The sequence below is a fragment of the Oncorhynchus tshawytscha genome, linkage group LG29, assembly GCF_018296145.1.
Source record: "Oncorhynchus tshawytscha isolate Ot180627B linkage group LG29, Otsh_v2.0, whole genome shotgun sequence".
NCBI lineage: Eukaryota > Metazoa > Chordata > Actinopteri > Salmoniformes > Salmonidae > Oncorhynchus > Oncorhynchus tshawytscha.
In genome coordinates this window covers 29,600,088-29,614,757 of record NC_056457.1, presented here as the reverse complement: position 1 = coordinate 29,614,757, position 14,670 = coordinate 29,600,088, and the positions used below count along the sequence as shown (strand labels likewise).

Genomic DNA, 14,670 nt, shown 5'->3' with positions numbered 1-14,670 from the left:
GGGCTAGGGCCATTCCCCCCAGAAATGTCAGGGAACTTGCAGGTGCCTTGGTGGAAGAGTGGGGTAACATCTCACATAGAAATGGTTCAGTTTATGTCTCAGTTGTTGAATCTTGTTATGTTCATACAAATATTTACACGTTAAGTTTGCTGAAAATAAACGCAGTTGACAGTGAGAGGACGTTTCTTTTTTTACTGAGTTTTGTAACATTGGGCAGTATCACTTGGCAGAATCTAGTATCATTGGGCAGTATCACTGGGCAGTATCTAATAACATTGGGTTGCTCAGAGCCTCTACTGTTCTGCTTGGCCCTGAAGTGTCTCTGGGTTGCTCAGAGCCTCTACTGTTCTGCTTGGCCCTGAAGCGTCTCTGGGTTGCTCAGAGCCTCTACTGTTCTGCTTGGCCCTGAAGCGTCTCTGGGTTGCTCAGAGCCTCTACTGTTCTGCTTGGCCCTGAAGCGTCTCTGGGTTGCTCAGAGCCTCTACTGTTCTGCTTGGCCCTGAAGCGTCTCTGGGTTGCTCAGAGCCTCTACTGTTCTGCTTGGCCCTGAAGCGTCTCTGGGTTGCTCAGAGCCTCTACTGTTCTGCTTGGCCCTGAAGTGTCTCTGGGTTGCTCAGAGCCTCTACTGTTCTGCTTGGCCCTGAAGTGTCTCTGGGTTGCTCAGAGCCTCTACTGTTCTGCTTGGCCCTGAAGTGTCTCTGGGTTGCTCAGAGCCTCTACTGTTCTGCTTGGCCCTGAAGCGTCTCTGGGTTGCTCAGAGCCTCTACTGTTCTGCTTGGCCCTGAAGTGTCTCTGGGTTGCTCAGAGCCTCTACTGTTCTGCTTGGCCCTGAAGCGTCTCTGGGTTGCTCAGAGCCTCTACTGTTCTGCTTGGCCCTGAAGTGTCTCTGGGTTGCTCAGAGCCTCTACTGTTCTGCTTGGCCCTGAAGCGTCTCTGGGTTGCTCAGAGCCTCTACTGTTCTGCTTGGCCCTGAAGCGTCTCTGGGTTGCTCAGAGCCTCTACTGTTCTGCTTGGCCCTGAAGCGTCTCTGGGTTGCTCAGAGCCTCTATTGTTCTGCTTGGCCCTGAAGCGTCTCTGGGTTGCTCAGAGCCTCTACTGTTCTGCTTGGCCCTGAAGCGTCTCTGGGTTGCTCAGAGCCTCTACTGTTCTGCTTGGCCCTGAAGCGTCTCTGGGTTGCTCAGAGCCTCTACTGTTCTGCTTGGCCCTGAAGCGTCTCTGGGTTGCTCAGAGCCTCTACTGTTCTGCTTGGCCCTGAAGCGTCTCTGGGTTGCTCAGAGCCTCTACTGTTCTGCTTGGCCCTGAAGCGTCTCTGGGTTGCTCAGAGCAGGGAGTGCCACTCTAACAAACATGAAAGACCCAAAAGGGTGGTGCTCAGCCAAACTAACTGCCACTGTACAGCAACACTCCCTGGTGATATTTTTAAAGACTGAATTGTATACGTTGTCCCTTCCTTTGATTGCAGTTTTCTTTTCAAAGAAAAGCATTTAATAGATGAGAAGGATTTGAAACCGGACAGCTCAAAACTGACGGACAGAATTTAGAACTTCGAACTAATCATAGAACTTCTGATTCTGCAATGAACCTGAAAAATGAAGTCAGACTTAACAGAAGTTAATCCTCCACCTGAGAAGACGTTCTAAGCACAGTTCATTCAGATTGTTACAGTTAATCAGCAGCCCTAACCTAGAGACATATGTGACTGACTGGCTCCATTCGGTCTTGTGTTCAACATTTTAAAATTGTGTTTTTTTTTACATTGGATAAAGTAGAGAAAATGGTATATCATACACTACAGTGGAGGAACAATGGGTGCTTTGAAAGTTGATCAACTTTTGTGAAAATGGGCATTTATATTTTTTTCTTCTTTGTCTACATCCATTCAGCATCGTTCACACCCTCTTTAAACTATAGCCCTGCCCGTAAACTCAGAGAGTTGTCTGATTGTCCGTTTGTCTGAGTCGGACAATCTGTCCGTTTGTCAGATTGTCCGACTCAGAGAGTCTTTACCTTGAAATGAAATTGACTTTCTGACTAAATTTGAAACCTGTATTATAGCTAGCTAGACTATTTTACCCTCTACGTCACGGATGCCATGGTTACACTTAGTTTGAAGAGGTGTTTTTTTCCATCTTACTTGGCATGTACAGCCCACTCATTATCTCAACCAAACATGGCTAGTGGGAAGGTTGCTGACTTTTTCTGTGGCTAAACCAACTAGGCTTATAATTGAACAATTTAATTTGTATTACAGGTGGCATACAATGTTGTTATTGAGGCACATGAAAGTGAATATGTTCTAGAAGGCATTTCTGCCAAAAAAAACACATTTTGTTTAGGTTTAGGTTCAAATGGCTCTTACTGCGCAATATATGCCTAGTTTCCTGAAACAAGTCACATATTATTAAGTGTGTGGGACCCATTTTCAATGTTTACTAAAAATAAATAATAATAATAAATATTTTTTTTCTCCTGAGACTCATTGGCCTTGGCTCATTTTCTGGTAAAGAACATGTAGAATCACACATTTCCATTGAGGGCCCACTGTGCCCCCCCCTACACATTTATTTGACCTATGTGGTTGTTCGGGTCCGCTGGAAAAAGTGTGGGAAAGTGTGTGTGTAGGTGAAAACAAGTTAAAATGAAACAAGAAGGTTTGCTATGTGCCTTCACTCTGTCTTCCTTCTCCCTGGGCCTGCTGTGTTTTAAAAACCCAAGTGTACTAATCTTAATTTTTTAAACATTTCTCACAGAATAACCCATCATTAAAGAGTTACAGTGTGTGTGTTTGTGTGTGAGTGTTGGTTGGTTGGTTCTTCTATCCTTGTGGAGACCTAACATCCCCCAAAGTCCCCACAAGGATAGTAAAATAAGGAAAATTCTCCCTTTATGGGGACATTTCCACACATCCCTATGAGGACAAAGGTTATTTTAAGCTTTGGGGTTAGTTTTAGGGTTAGAATTAGGGTAAGCGTTATATTTCGGTTTAGGGTTAGGAGTTAGGTTTGGGTTAGGGTTACAGTTAGAGTGAAGGTTAGTGTTAGGGGTTAGGGTTATGGTTTAGGGTTAGGTTTAGGCTTAGGCTTAGGCTTAGGGTTAGGGGTTAGGTTTAGGGTTAGGGAGTATCTTGAAGAGAACATAAACAAATATCCACATCAGGTTCATTACAACTATCTGTTACATCACCGATTGGAGAACAAGACGGTTTAATTGGTCCATGGCAAATAGTTTTTTACAGCCCACTGCGTGTCCGACTGGCTACATTCTTAAGCATCAATGCATTCTCTTTATGACCACACTACTCACAATGTGGCATTTTAATACCCAACGCAGGAAATTAAACATAGTCCACGTAGCTTTTACTTTGTGTACTACACCTCTCTCATTTGTCCCTGTCGTAACTTTTACTTTGTGTACTACACCTCTCTCATTTGTCCCTGTCGTAACTTTTACTTTGTGTACTACACCTCTCTCATTTGTCCCTGTCGTAACTTTTACTTTGTGTACTACACCTCTCTCATTGGTCCCTGTAGTAACTTTTACTTTGTGTACTACACCTCTCTCATTTGTCCCTGTAGTAACTCCCCTTCATGTGTTTTTCTTTAAGTCTTCAAGCTGCACTTATGTCACTTATTGGGCGACCCGACCAAATTTCACATAGAAACGTGAGTTATAGATGTGTCTTTATCATTGAAAGCAAATGTAAGCAGCGGCAGAGCTGTTCTATGTGCGTTATTTCTATGCTTCCCATTCATTTTTTTGCGTGTCTTTTACCATTCGGTTTTGTACACCAGCTTGAAACAGCTGAAAATACAATATGTTTTACTATGTAAAATATATTTCACAGTGGTTTAGACAGTACAAAGATTATACTTGCCTCTTTTGTCACATAAACTGAAATTAGGTGAACTATTAGAATTTTATCAAACAGGAAATGGCGGAGAGATTTCTGCATTGTGCATCTTGGGGCGGCAGGGTAGCCTAGTGTTTAGGGCGTTGGACTAGTAACCGGAAGGTTGCAAGTTCAAACCCCCAAGCTGACAAGGTACAAATCTGTCGTTCTTCCCCTGAACTGCCTCTGAACTGCCCCCAAGGCAGTTAACCCACTGTTCCTAGGCAGTCTTTGAAAATAAGAATTTGTTCTTAACTGACTTGCCTAGTTAAATAATGGTAAAGAAACAAACTTTAAGTGACACATCATCTTGTTAAATGTTCCTTCTTTTCTTCCCTTAAAGGGTTTCGCTGTAAGGTGCATGTTGAATTGAAATATTTTATTGCAGACTTATTTTCAGCTCTGTAGTGGTTTCTCTGGTTTGATTCGCCCTCTGACCTCTGACCTGAGGCTCAGCTCCACTGGCATTTGAGACCCAGGAAAATATGCTTGTTTTGACTTCCTAAAATAACACTTCAGGGTAAACCAAGGACACAGAGGCTTCCAGCAGTTCTGGTCAACACGGACCTCTGTGTTTATATTCTAACTAAATCAAAAGGACCAGGAGTTTTCACCTGATCAGGAAACCCTCCTGTTCCTAATAATATATTATCGCTAATGGTCAGAAGGTTTCTCCTGACCACATGACCTCAACTCCAGGTTGGTTAACCTGGACCTAATAATATATTATCGCTAATGGTCAGAAGGTTTCTCCTGACCACACGACCTCAACTCCAGGTTGGTTAACCTGGACCTAATAATATATTATCGCTAATGGTCAGAAGGTTTCTCCTGACCACACGACCTCAACTCCAAGTTGGTTAACCTGGACCTAATAATATATTATCGCTAATGGTCAGAAGGTTTCTCCTGACCACACGACCTCAACTCCAGGTTGGTTAACCTGGACCTAATAATATATTATCGCTAATGGTCAGAAGGTTTCTCCTGACCACACGACCTCAACTCCAGGTTGGTTAACCTGTTCCTAATAATATATTATCGCTAATGGTCAGAAGGTTTCTCCTGACCACACGACCTCAACTCTCAGGTTGGTTAACCTGTTCCTAATAATATATTATCGCTAATGGTCAGAAGGTTTCTCCTGACCACACGACCTCAACTCCAGGTTGGTTAACCTGGACCTAATAATATATTATCGCTAATGGTCAGAAGGTTTCTCCTGACCACACGACCTCAACTCCAGGTTGGTTAACCTGTTCCTAATAATATATTATCGCTAATGGTCAGAAGGTTTCTCCTGACCACACGACCTCAACTCCAGGTTGGTTAACCTGGACCTAATAATATATTATCGCTAATGGTCAGAAGGTTTCTCCTGACCACACGACCTCAACTCCAGGTTGGTTAACCTGTTCCTAATAATATATTATCGCTAATGGTCAGAAGGTTTCTCCTGACCACACGACCTCAACTCCAGGTTGGTTAACCTGGACCTAATAATATATTATCGCTAATGGTCAGAAGGTTTCTCCTGACCACACGACCTCAACTCCAGGTTGGTTAACCTGGACCTAATAATATATTATCGCTAATGGTCAGAAGGTTTCTCCTGACCACACGACCTCAACTCCAGGTTGGTTAACCTGGACCTAATAATATATTATCGCTAATGGTCAGAAGGTTTCTCCTGACCACACGACCTCAACTCCAGGTTGGTTAACCTGGACCTAATAATATATTATCGCTAATGGTCAGAAGGTTTCTCCTGACCACACGACCTCAACTCCAGGTTGGTTAACCTGGACCTAATAATATATTATCGCTAATGGTCAGAAGGTTTCTCCTGACCACACGACCTCAACTCCAGGTTGGTTAACCTGTTCCTAATAATATATTATCGCTAATGGTCAGAAGGTTTCTCCTGACCACATGACCTCAACTCCAGGTTGGTTAACCTGGACCTAATAATATATTATCGCTAATGGTCAGAAGGTTTCTCCTGACCACATGATCTCAACTCCAGGTTGGTTAACCTGTTCCTAATAATATATTATCGCTAATGGTCAGAAGGTTTCTCCTGACCACACGACCTCAACTCCAGGTTGGTTAACCTGGACCTAATAATATATTATCGCTAATGGTCAGAAGGTTTCTCCTGACCACACGACCTCAACTCCAGGTTGGTTAACCTGGACCTAATTTTAACCGTTTTCATTCTGACATTGAACAGGTGTTCATTTTAACTTCATATTAAGGTTTTATTCTCAATCCTACTTCACAAAATAGTGGCCATTTCATAGTTTCGTTTTTACCACAGGCGACAGCAAAAACACCCTACTTTCTCCAGTTGGACACGTCTTGACAGCCTGCATTTATGTGTAATATATAGGCACTCAATTTAAACCCTCCATTACCCCCATGTTTACTCCTAGAGAGTAAAGGTATTCTAGTCCCAGTCGGTTCCACATGTCTATTGTGTCAGGTCAGGTTGTTCTTTATACAGTTTGAGCTCTCTGAGACTGAAGACTGCCCTCGTCTCTGGAGCTGGGGGTTCATATTTGGATAGTCTGTCATTTTTGTCATAGTGTGTCAACCGCTCTGTGTCTGAACCTGGAAAAACAAAACAGGAAAGAGTGACGGAGAAGGGAAAAAGGCAAAGGGGGATAGAAGTGGGGAGGAGGGGAAAGGGGGATAGAAGTGGGGAGGAGGGGAAAGGGGGATAGAAGTGGGGAGGAGGGGAAAGGGGGATAGAAATGGGGAGGAGGGGAAAGGGGGATAGAAATGGGGAGGAGGGGAAAGGGTGATAGAAGTGGGGAGGAGGGGAAAGGGGGATAGAAATGGGGAGGAGGGGAAAGGGGGATAGCAGTGGGGAGGAGGGGAAAGGGGATAGAAGTGGGGAGGAGGGGAAAGGGGATAGAAGTGGGGAGGAGGGGAAAGGGGATATAAGTGGGGAGGAGGGGAAAGGGGATAGAAATGGGGAGGAGGGTAGAAATGGAGAGGAGGGGAAAGGGGGATAGAAGTGGGGAGGAGGGTAGAAGTGGGGAGGAGGGGAAAGGGGGATAGAAGTGGGGAGGAGGGGAAAGGGGGATAGAAGTGGGGAGGAGGGAAAGAGGGATAGAAGTGGGGAGGGGGGGGGGAAAGGGGGATAGAAGTGGGGAGGAGGGGAAAGGGGGATAGAAGTGGGGAGGAGGGAAAGAGGGATACAAGTGGGGAGGGGGAAAGGGGGATAGAAATGGGGAGGAGGGAAAGGGGGATAGAAGTGGGGAGGAGGGGAAAGGGGGATAGAAGTGGGGAGGAGGGTAGAAGTGGGGAGGAGGGGAAAGGGGGATAGAAGTGGGGAGGAGGGGAAAGTGGGATAGAAGTGGGGAGGAGGGGAAAGGGGGATAGAAGTGGGGAGGAGGGGAACGGGGGATAGAAATGGGGAGGAGGGGAAAGGGGGATAGAAGTGGGGAGGAGGGGAAAGGGGGATAGCAGTAGGGAGGAGGGGAAAGGGGATAGAAGTGGGGAGGAGGGGAAAGGGGATAGAAGTGGGGAGGAGGGGAAAGGGGATATAAGTGGGGAGGAGGGGAAAGGGGATAGAAATGGGGAGGAGGGTAGAAATGGAGAGGAGGGGAAAGGGGGATAGAAGTGGGGAGGAGGGTAGAAGTGGGGAGGAGGGGAAAGGGGGATAGAAGTGGGGAGGAGGGGAAAGGGGGATAGAAGTGGGGAGGAGGGAAAGAGGGATAGAAGTGGGGAGGGGGGGGAAAGGGGGATAGAAGTGGGGAGGAGGGGAAAGGGGGATAGAAGTGGGGAGGAGGGAAAGAGGGATACAAGTGGGGAGGGGGAAAGGGGGATAGAAATGGGGAGGAGGGAAAGGGGGATAGAAGTGGGGAGGAGGGGAAAGGGGGATAGAAGTGGGGAGGAGGGTAGAAGTGGGGAGGAGGGGAAAGGGGGATAGAAGTGGGGAGGAGGGGAAAGTGGGATAGAAGTGGGGAGGAGGGGAAAGGGGGATAGAAGTGGGGAGGAGGGGAAAGGGGGATAGAAATGGGGAGGAGGGGAAAGGGGGATAGAAGTGGGGAGGAGGGGAAAGGGGGGGGATAGAAGTGGGGAGGAGGGGAAAGGGGGATAGAAGTGGGGAGGAGGGTAGAAATGGAGAGGAGGGGAAAGGGGGATAGAAGTGGGGAGGAGGGGAAAGGGGGATAGAAGTGGGGAGGAGGGGAAAGGGGGATAGAAGTGGGGAGGAGGGTAGAAATGGAGAGGAGGGGAAAGGGGGATAGAAATGGAGAGGGAGGGGAAAGGGGGATAGAAATGGGGAGGAGGGGAAAGGGGGATAGAAATGGGGAGGAGGGGAAAGGGGGATCGAAATGGGGAGGAGGGGAAAGGGTGATAGAAGTGGGGAGGAGGGGAGAGAAGTGGGGAGGAGGGAAAGGGAGATAGAAGTGGGGAGGAGGGAAAGAGGGATAGAAGTGGGGAGGAGGGGAAAGGGGATAGAAGTGGGGAGGAGGGGAAAGGGGATAGAAGTGGGGAGGAGGGGAAAGGGGATAGAAATGGGGAGGAGGGAAAGGGGGATAGAAGTGGGGAGGAGGGGAAAGGGGGATAGAAGTGGGGAGGAGGGAAAGAGGGATAGAAGTGGGGAGGAGGGAAAGAGGGATAGAAGTGGGGAGGGGGAAAGGGGGATAGAAATGGGGAGGAGGGAAAGAGGGATAGAAGTGGGGAGGAGGGGAAAGGGGGATAGAAGTGGGGAGGAGGGAAAGGGGATAGAAGTGGGGAGGAGGGGAGAGAAGTGGGGAGGAGGGGAGAGAAGTGGGGAAGAGGGAAAGGGGGATAGAAGTGGGGAGGAGGGGAAAGGGGGATAGAAGTGGGGAGGAGGGGAAAGGGGGATTGAAGTGGGGAGGAGGGGAAAGGGGGATTGAAGTGGGGAGGAGGAGAAAGGGGGATAGAAGTGGGGAGGAGGGGAAAGGGGGATTGAAGTGGGGAGGAGGGGAAAGGGGGGGTTGAAGTGGGGAGGAGGGGAAAGGGGGATTGAAGTGGGGAGGAGGGGAAAGGGGGATTGAAGTGGGGAGGAGGAGAAAGGGGGATTGAAGTGGGGAGAAGGGGAAAGGGGGATAGAAATGGGGAGGAGGGGAAAGGGGGATAGAAGTGGGGAGGAGGGGAAAGGGGGATTGAAGTGGGGAGGAGGGGAAAGGGGGATAGAAATGGGGAGGAGGGGAAAGGGGGATAGAAGTGGGGAGAAGGGGAAAGGGGGATAGAAATGGGGAGGAGGAGAAAGGGGGATAGAAATGGGGAGGAGGGGAAAGGGGGATGTCTATTGAAGAAGTTTTATAAGGCTTCAGGGTTCATTTGAGGTTCATATCGTGTTCCTACCGAAATTAAGGCTATTGCTGCTTCACTAGAGCCCTACAAAACACCAACGTCATCTTAAAGCCCTGAGGTAATCCACCAATTCACTCACAGTGATTCTACCGAGAACACTCAGTTTTATATAGATCCTACCAGTGTTCTACTTAGCTTTAAGTTGTTATATCGTTCAGTGTTTTACAACTTCCCAGTATTCTAACAGTGTTCTCCCCATACCCCTCTCTCAGCCCAAACAAAACGAATAAATAATGTCCTGTCATCATCTAACATTAGACGTTTGTTTCTCATTAGATCTCATATCCCAGGGTAAATACATCAGCTCTGGCTTATGAGTGTGTATGAGCCCTTCGTCTCGTCTTAAAACATAAATCCTCAGCTGTGAATGTTGTATTCTCCTTCCCTCTCCCCTCCGAGGGACCTGAGTGGGGAAATACCCTGGTGGGACCACAGCTGATTTATGGGGGAAACGCTGGGTAACTGAAGCCTTGGTTTCCCTCGAGGGTGTCGCTGCCACATTTGTATGCTCTAGAGCTTCCCCACGATATAAATAATGAGCCTGCCGGCTGCACCAGAGGCACCAGAGGCGCATCCCAAACTCCCGCCCCCCTGTAGAATTAGAGCGGAATCTGCCATCACCCGCAGCCGAATCTCAGGGCGGAAGTTGTTGTGATCTCTCTCTCCGATAGTTATTTCACCAAGGCTAATGAAAATGTATTAGCTCTGCGTCTGCGAGTTTAACGTTTCCCACTCCCAGTTTAACTTGATCTTATTCTCATTAATACGTAGAACCTCTGAGGAACGGAACAAGAGAGAAACAGCTTCATCAACAGTGATTCCATCCTGTTAGGTGATGTTGATGTGCTCTATACTCCTACAATTTGATAAAGAGGTTGATTCAGTGCTGTGTTTTTTAGTACGTAGCTACTAGCAGTGACTCGGGCAGGCGGTCAGTAAGTCCCTGTTGTATCGGGCTGAAAGCCGCAGCTTGACAGATGTAAACAGCTGGTTGGTGGTTTGATGCAGTTGAGGTTATTAGGCTGTTAGTTTCAGGTGTTTTGCATTTTTTTGACAGATAACGTTTTTGACTCCAACCGAAGCTGTACTCCATCAATGTCTACAGGTCTACAGAAGAAGCTCTCTGAAACTTCAGACAACGTACAGGTCCGGTGTACACAAATCAGGATTTAACATAATATCAGCAACAGTAAATGGTTTAACTCTCTACCGCGAAAAGTGTTTTGACAACCCAGAGCCACAGTGAAACCAGCAATAAATACAACAAACAAATATTACTGGCAGTTTCAGACAATAATTATTAGAGTACAATATTGTCAAGTATCAGGATTATTAGAATACAATATTGTGAGAGCAGATTATCCAATCCCCAATGCTTACATTAACTTTTAGGGGAATGGACAATATCTGAACCTAGATCAGGCGTTAGGGTAACTTTCCTCTTAGGCCATTACCATTCACTCACTACCTATCAGGTTTCAGGGCTGTATGGAGCTGACCGGCAATCCGACAGGGATCTATGATTCTATTCGTCAAGGGTTAATGGATCGGGCGCCATGGAGACAGACATGTTGAGGGTGATCTGGGGTTTGACGTATCCATTTAGTTCATCATTACTGTAGCTAGAACTAATGCATACTGTATATGGTGTGTGTGAGGGGTGAGGTTCTGTGTGTGTGTGTGTGTGTGTGTGTGTGTGTGTGTGTGTGTGTGTGTGTGTGTGCGTGTGTGTGTGTGTGTGTGTACTGTACTGTGCTGTGCTGTGCTGTACTGTACTGTGGGGGGGGAATCTATCTCTGGGGTCAGGGGCAAAGGTTAAGGCATTGACATCTATGAGATGCATCGGTCTCAGATTCACTTTAGAAGGACCTTGGATTCAAACAGGCATGAACACACACACACACACACACACACACACACACACACACACACACACACACACACACACACACACAGAACCTCACCCAGGTGGGAAACAGTACTGCTTTACCCTCAAGCTTTTAACCTGACATACTTCACTAAATACTACAGCTGCCTGGAGACATTCTGGACATGGGGTAGATTAGGGCTCATTGTAAAGGCTCTCAGAACAGAAATAAACTGTTTATGTTTCTTCATTTAATCTTCATTCTAACAGGTTTGAACCTCTTTTCTAAGAGAGGAGACGTAAACAGCACCAGACAACATTAGTGTTCATAAGAGAGGAGACGTAAACAGCACCAGACAACATTAGTGTTCATAAGAGAGGAGACGTAAACAGCACCAGACAACATTAGTGTTCATAAGAGAGGAGACGTAAACAGCACCAGACAACATTAGTGTTCATAAGAGAGGAGACGTAAACAGCACCAGACAACATTAGTGTTCATAAGAGAGGAGACGTAAACAGCACCAGACAACATTAGTGTTCATAAGAGAGGAGACGTAAACAGCACCAGACAACATTAGTGTTCATAAGAGAGGAGACGTAAACAGCACCAGACAACATTAGTGTTCATAAGAGAGGAGACGTAAACAGCACCAGACAACATTAGTGTTCATAAGAGAGGAGACGTAAACAGCACCAGACAACATTAGTGTTCATAAGAGAGGAGACGTAAACAGCACCAGACAACATTAGTGTTCATAAGAGAGGAGACGTAAACAGCACCAGACAACATTAGTGTTCATAAGAGAGGAGACGTAAACAGCACCAGACAACATTAGTGTTCATAAGAGAGGAGACGTAAACAGCACCAGACAACATTAGTGTTCATAAGAGAGGAGACGTAAACAGCACCAGACAACATTAGTGTTCATAAGAGAGGAGACGTAAACAGCACCAGACAACATTAGTGTTCATAAGAGAGGAGACGTAAACAGCACCAGACAACATTAGTGTTCATAAGAGAGGAGACGTAAACAGCACCAGACAACATTAGTGTTCATAAGAGAGGAGACGTAAACAGCACCAGACAACATTAGTGTTCATAAGAGAGGAGACGTAAACAGCACCAGACAACATTAGTGTTCATAAGAGAGGAGACGTAAACAGCACCAGACAACATTAGTGTTCATAAGAGAGGAGACGTAAACAGCACCAGACAACATTAGTGTTCATAAGAGAGGAGACGTAAACAGCACCAGACAACATTAGTGTTCATAAGAGAGGAGACGTAAACAGCACCAGACAACATTAGTGTTCATAAAACAACAGGTGTTATCGGACCCCATCACAATACCGAACAATACTCACAAAGACAACATAATATAGGCCAACAACACTTTATTATATACTGTGGCTATTGGCTAAGCATTTCTCTTTATCCACACTCTTCGTTCTGCTCTTTTTTTCTCAGATTTGATTGGCTAATGTGTGTCTTTCTCTACTTTGATTGGCAGATATGGAGCCTTGGATCCACAGGTTCCGGGCTGAGGGCACAGTGGATTACTCTCAGCTAACCTTTGACCCCAGCCAGAATGAACTGATAGTCGGAGCCAGGTATTATATTCCCCCACCCACCCTCCCTGTCCCCTCTCTCTCTCTATCGCTTCATCTCTCTTTCTCTTTCTGGCTTTTTCTCATGCTATCCCTCTCACTCATGATTGATGACACCTTTTGAAAATCCTCTGATTGAGTAGTGATTTTCTAGCTGTTCTCCAGTGATGTTCATTGTCTCTGCCAAGCACATCACCTTTAATTCAGCTCAGCGTGTGTGTGTGTGTGTGTGTGTGTGTGTGTGTGTGTGTGTGTGTGTGTGTGTGTGTGTGTGTGTGTGTGTGTGTGTGTGTGTGTGTGTGTGTGTGTGTGTGTGTATCCCAATCCTGCTAATGACCTTGGTTGTCAATATAAGCTGTTCTCTCCAGAGTTTAGAAGATAGCTGAGGAAACAGAGAGCTGGAGGACCAAGACAGAGACACAGAGCTGGGGGAATCAATTAATGTACTGCAGATGGATTCAAGGAAATGGAGGAGTTGGGAATACTTGCAGGGATTGACAGATAAGAAGAAGATAATTGAGTAAACGTGAAGAGAGGAGAGAGTCTGTGTAAGAGAGAGAGAGAAAGATAGAAAAAGAAAGAGTGAGTTCTGCATGAATGCAAGCAATACTGGGCTAGATTGAACTTTTACTGGGCTAGGTGGAACTTTTACTGGGCTAGGTGGAACTTATACTGGGCTAGGTGGAACTTTTACTGGGCTAGGTGGAACATTTACTGGTCTAGATGGAACTTTTACTGGGCTAGGTGGAACTTTTACTGGGCTAGGTGGAACTTTTACTGGGCTAGGTGGAAATTTTACTGGGCTAGGTGGAACTTTTACTGGGCTAGGTGGAACTTTTACTGGGCTAGGTGGAACATTTACTGGGCTAGATGGAACTTTTACTGGACTAGGTGGAACTTATACTTGGCTAGATGGAACATTTACTGGGCTAGGTGGAACATTTACTGGGCTAGATGGAACTTTTACTGGACTAGGTGGAACTTATACTTGGCTAGATGGAACTATTACTGGGCTAGATGGAACATTTACTGGGCTAGGTGGAACTTTTACTGGGCTAGGTGGAAATTTTACTGGGCTAGGTGGAACTTTTACTGGGCTAGGTGGAACTTTTACTGGGCTAGGTGGAAATTTTACTGGGCTAGGTGGAACTTTTACTGGGCTAGGTGGAACATTTACTGGGCTAGATGGAACTTTTACTGGACTAGGTGGAACTTATACTTGGCTAGATGGAACATTTACTGGGCTAGGTGGAACATTTACTGGGCTAGATGGAACTTTTACTGGACTAGGTGGAACTTATACTTGGCTAGATGGAACTATTACTGGGCTAGGTGGAACTTTTGTTCAAGCCACAAATATGTTGAGAACATTTCCAAGGTGAGTGATATCATTTGACCCTGACTATTATAAACACTGGGAGAGTGGAGCATTTGACCCTGACTATTATAAAACACTGGGAGAGTGATTGCATTTGACCCTGACTATTATAAACACTGGGAGAGTGATTGCATTTGACCCTGACTATCATAAACACTGGGAGAGTGGAGCATTTGACCCTGACTATTATAAAACACTGGGAGAGTGGAGCATTTGACCCTGACTATTATAAACACTGGGAGAGTGGAGCATTTGACCCTGACTATTATAAAACACTGGGAGAGTGATTGCATTTGACCCTGACTATTATAAACACTGGGAGAGTGATTGCATTTGACCCTGACTATTATAAAACACTGGGAGAGTGGAGCATTTGACCCTGACTATTATAAAACACTGGGAGAGTGATTGCATTTGACCCTGACTATTATAAACACTGGGAGAGTGATTGCATTTGACCCTGACTATTATAAACACTGGGAGAGTGGAGCATTTGACCCTGACTATTATAAAACACTGGGAGAGTGATTGCATTTGACCCTGACTATTATAAACACTGGGAGAGTGATT

General features: G+C 46.0%; 1 protein-coding gene across 4 annotated transcripts in view; it reads left to right on the top strand.

Moving 5' to 3' along the window:
- Positions 1–14,670, top strand: part of LOC112240516 (semaphorin-5A-like) — a 310,054-nt gene that overhangs the window by 69,070 nt on the left and 226,314 nt on the right. For all 4 annotated transcript variants that reach the window (XR_006080276.1, XR_006080275.1, XM_042308578.1 and 1 more), the window contains exon 3: positions 12,626–12,725. Coding sequence is in view for 2 of the 4 variants with exons in the window: in XM_042308578.1 (XP_042164512.1) it covers positions 12,626–12,725 (100 nt within the window). In the remaining 2 variants the exon portion in view is untranslated. The remainder of the gene's footprint in view (positions 1–12,625; positions 12,726–14,670) is intronic.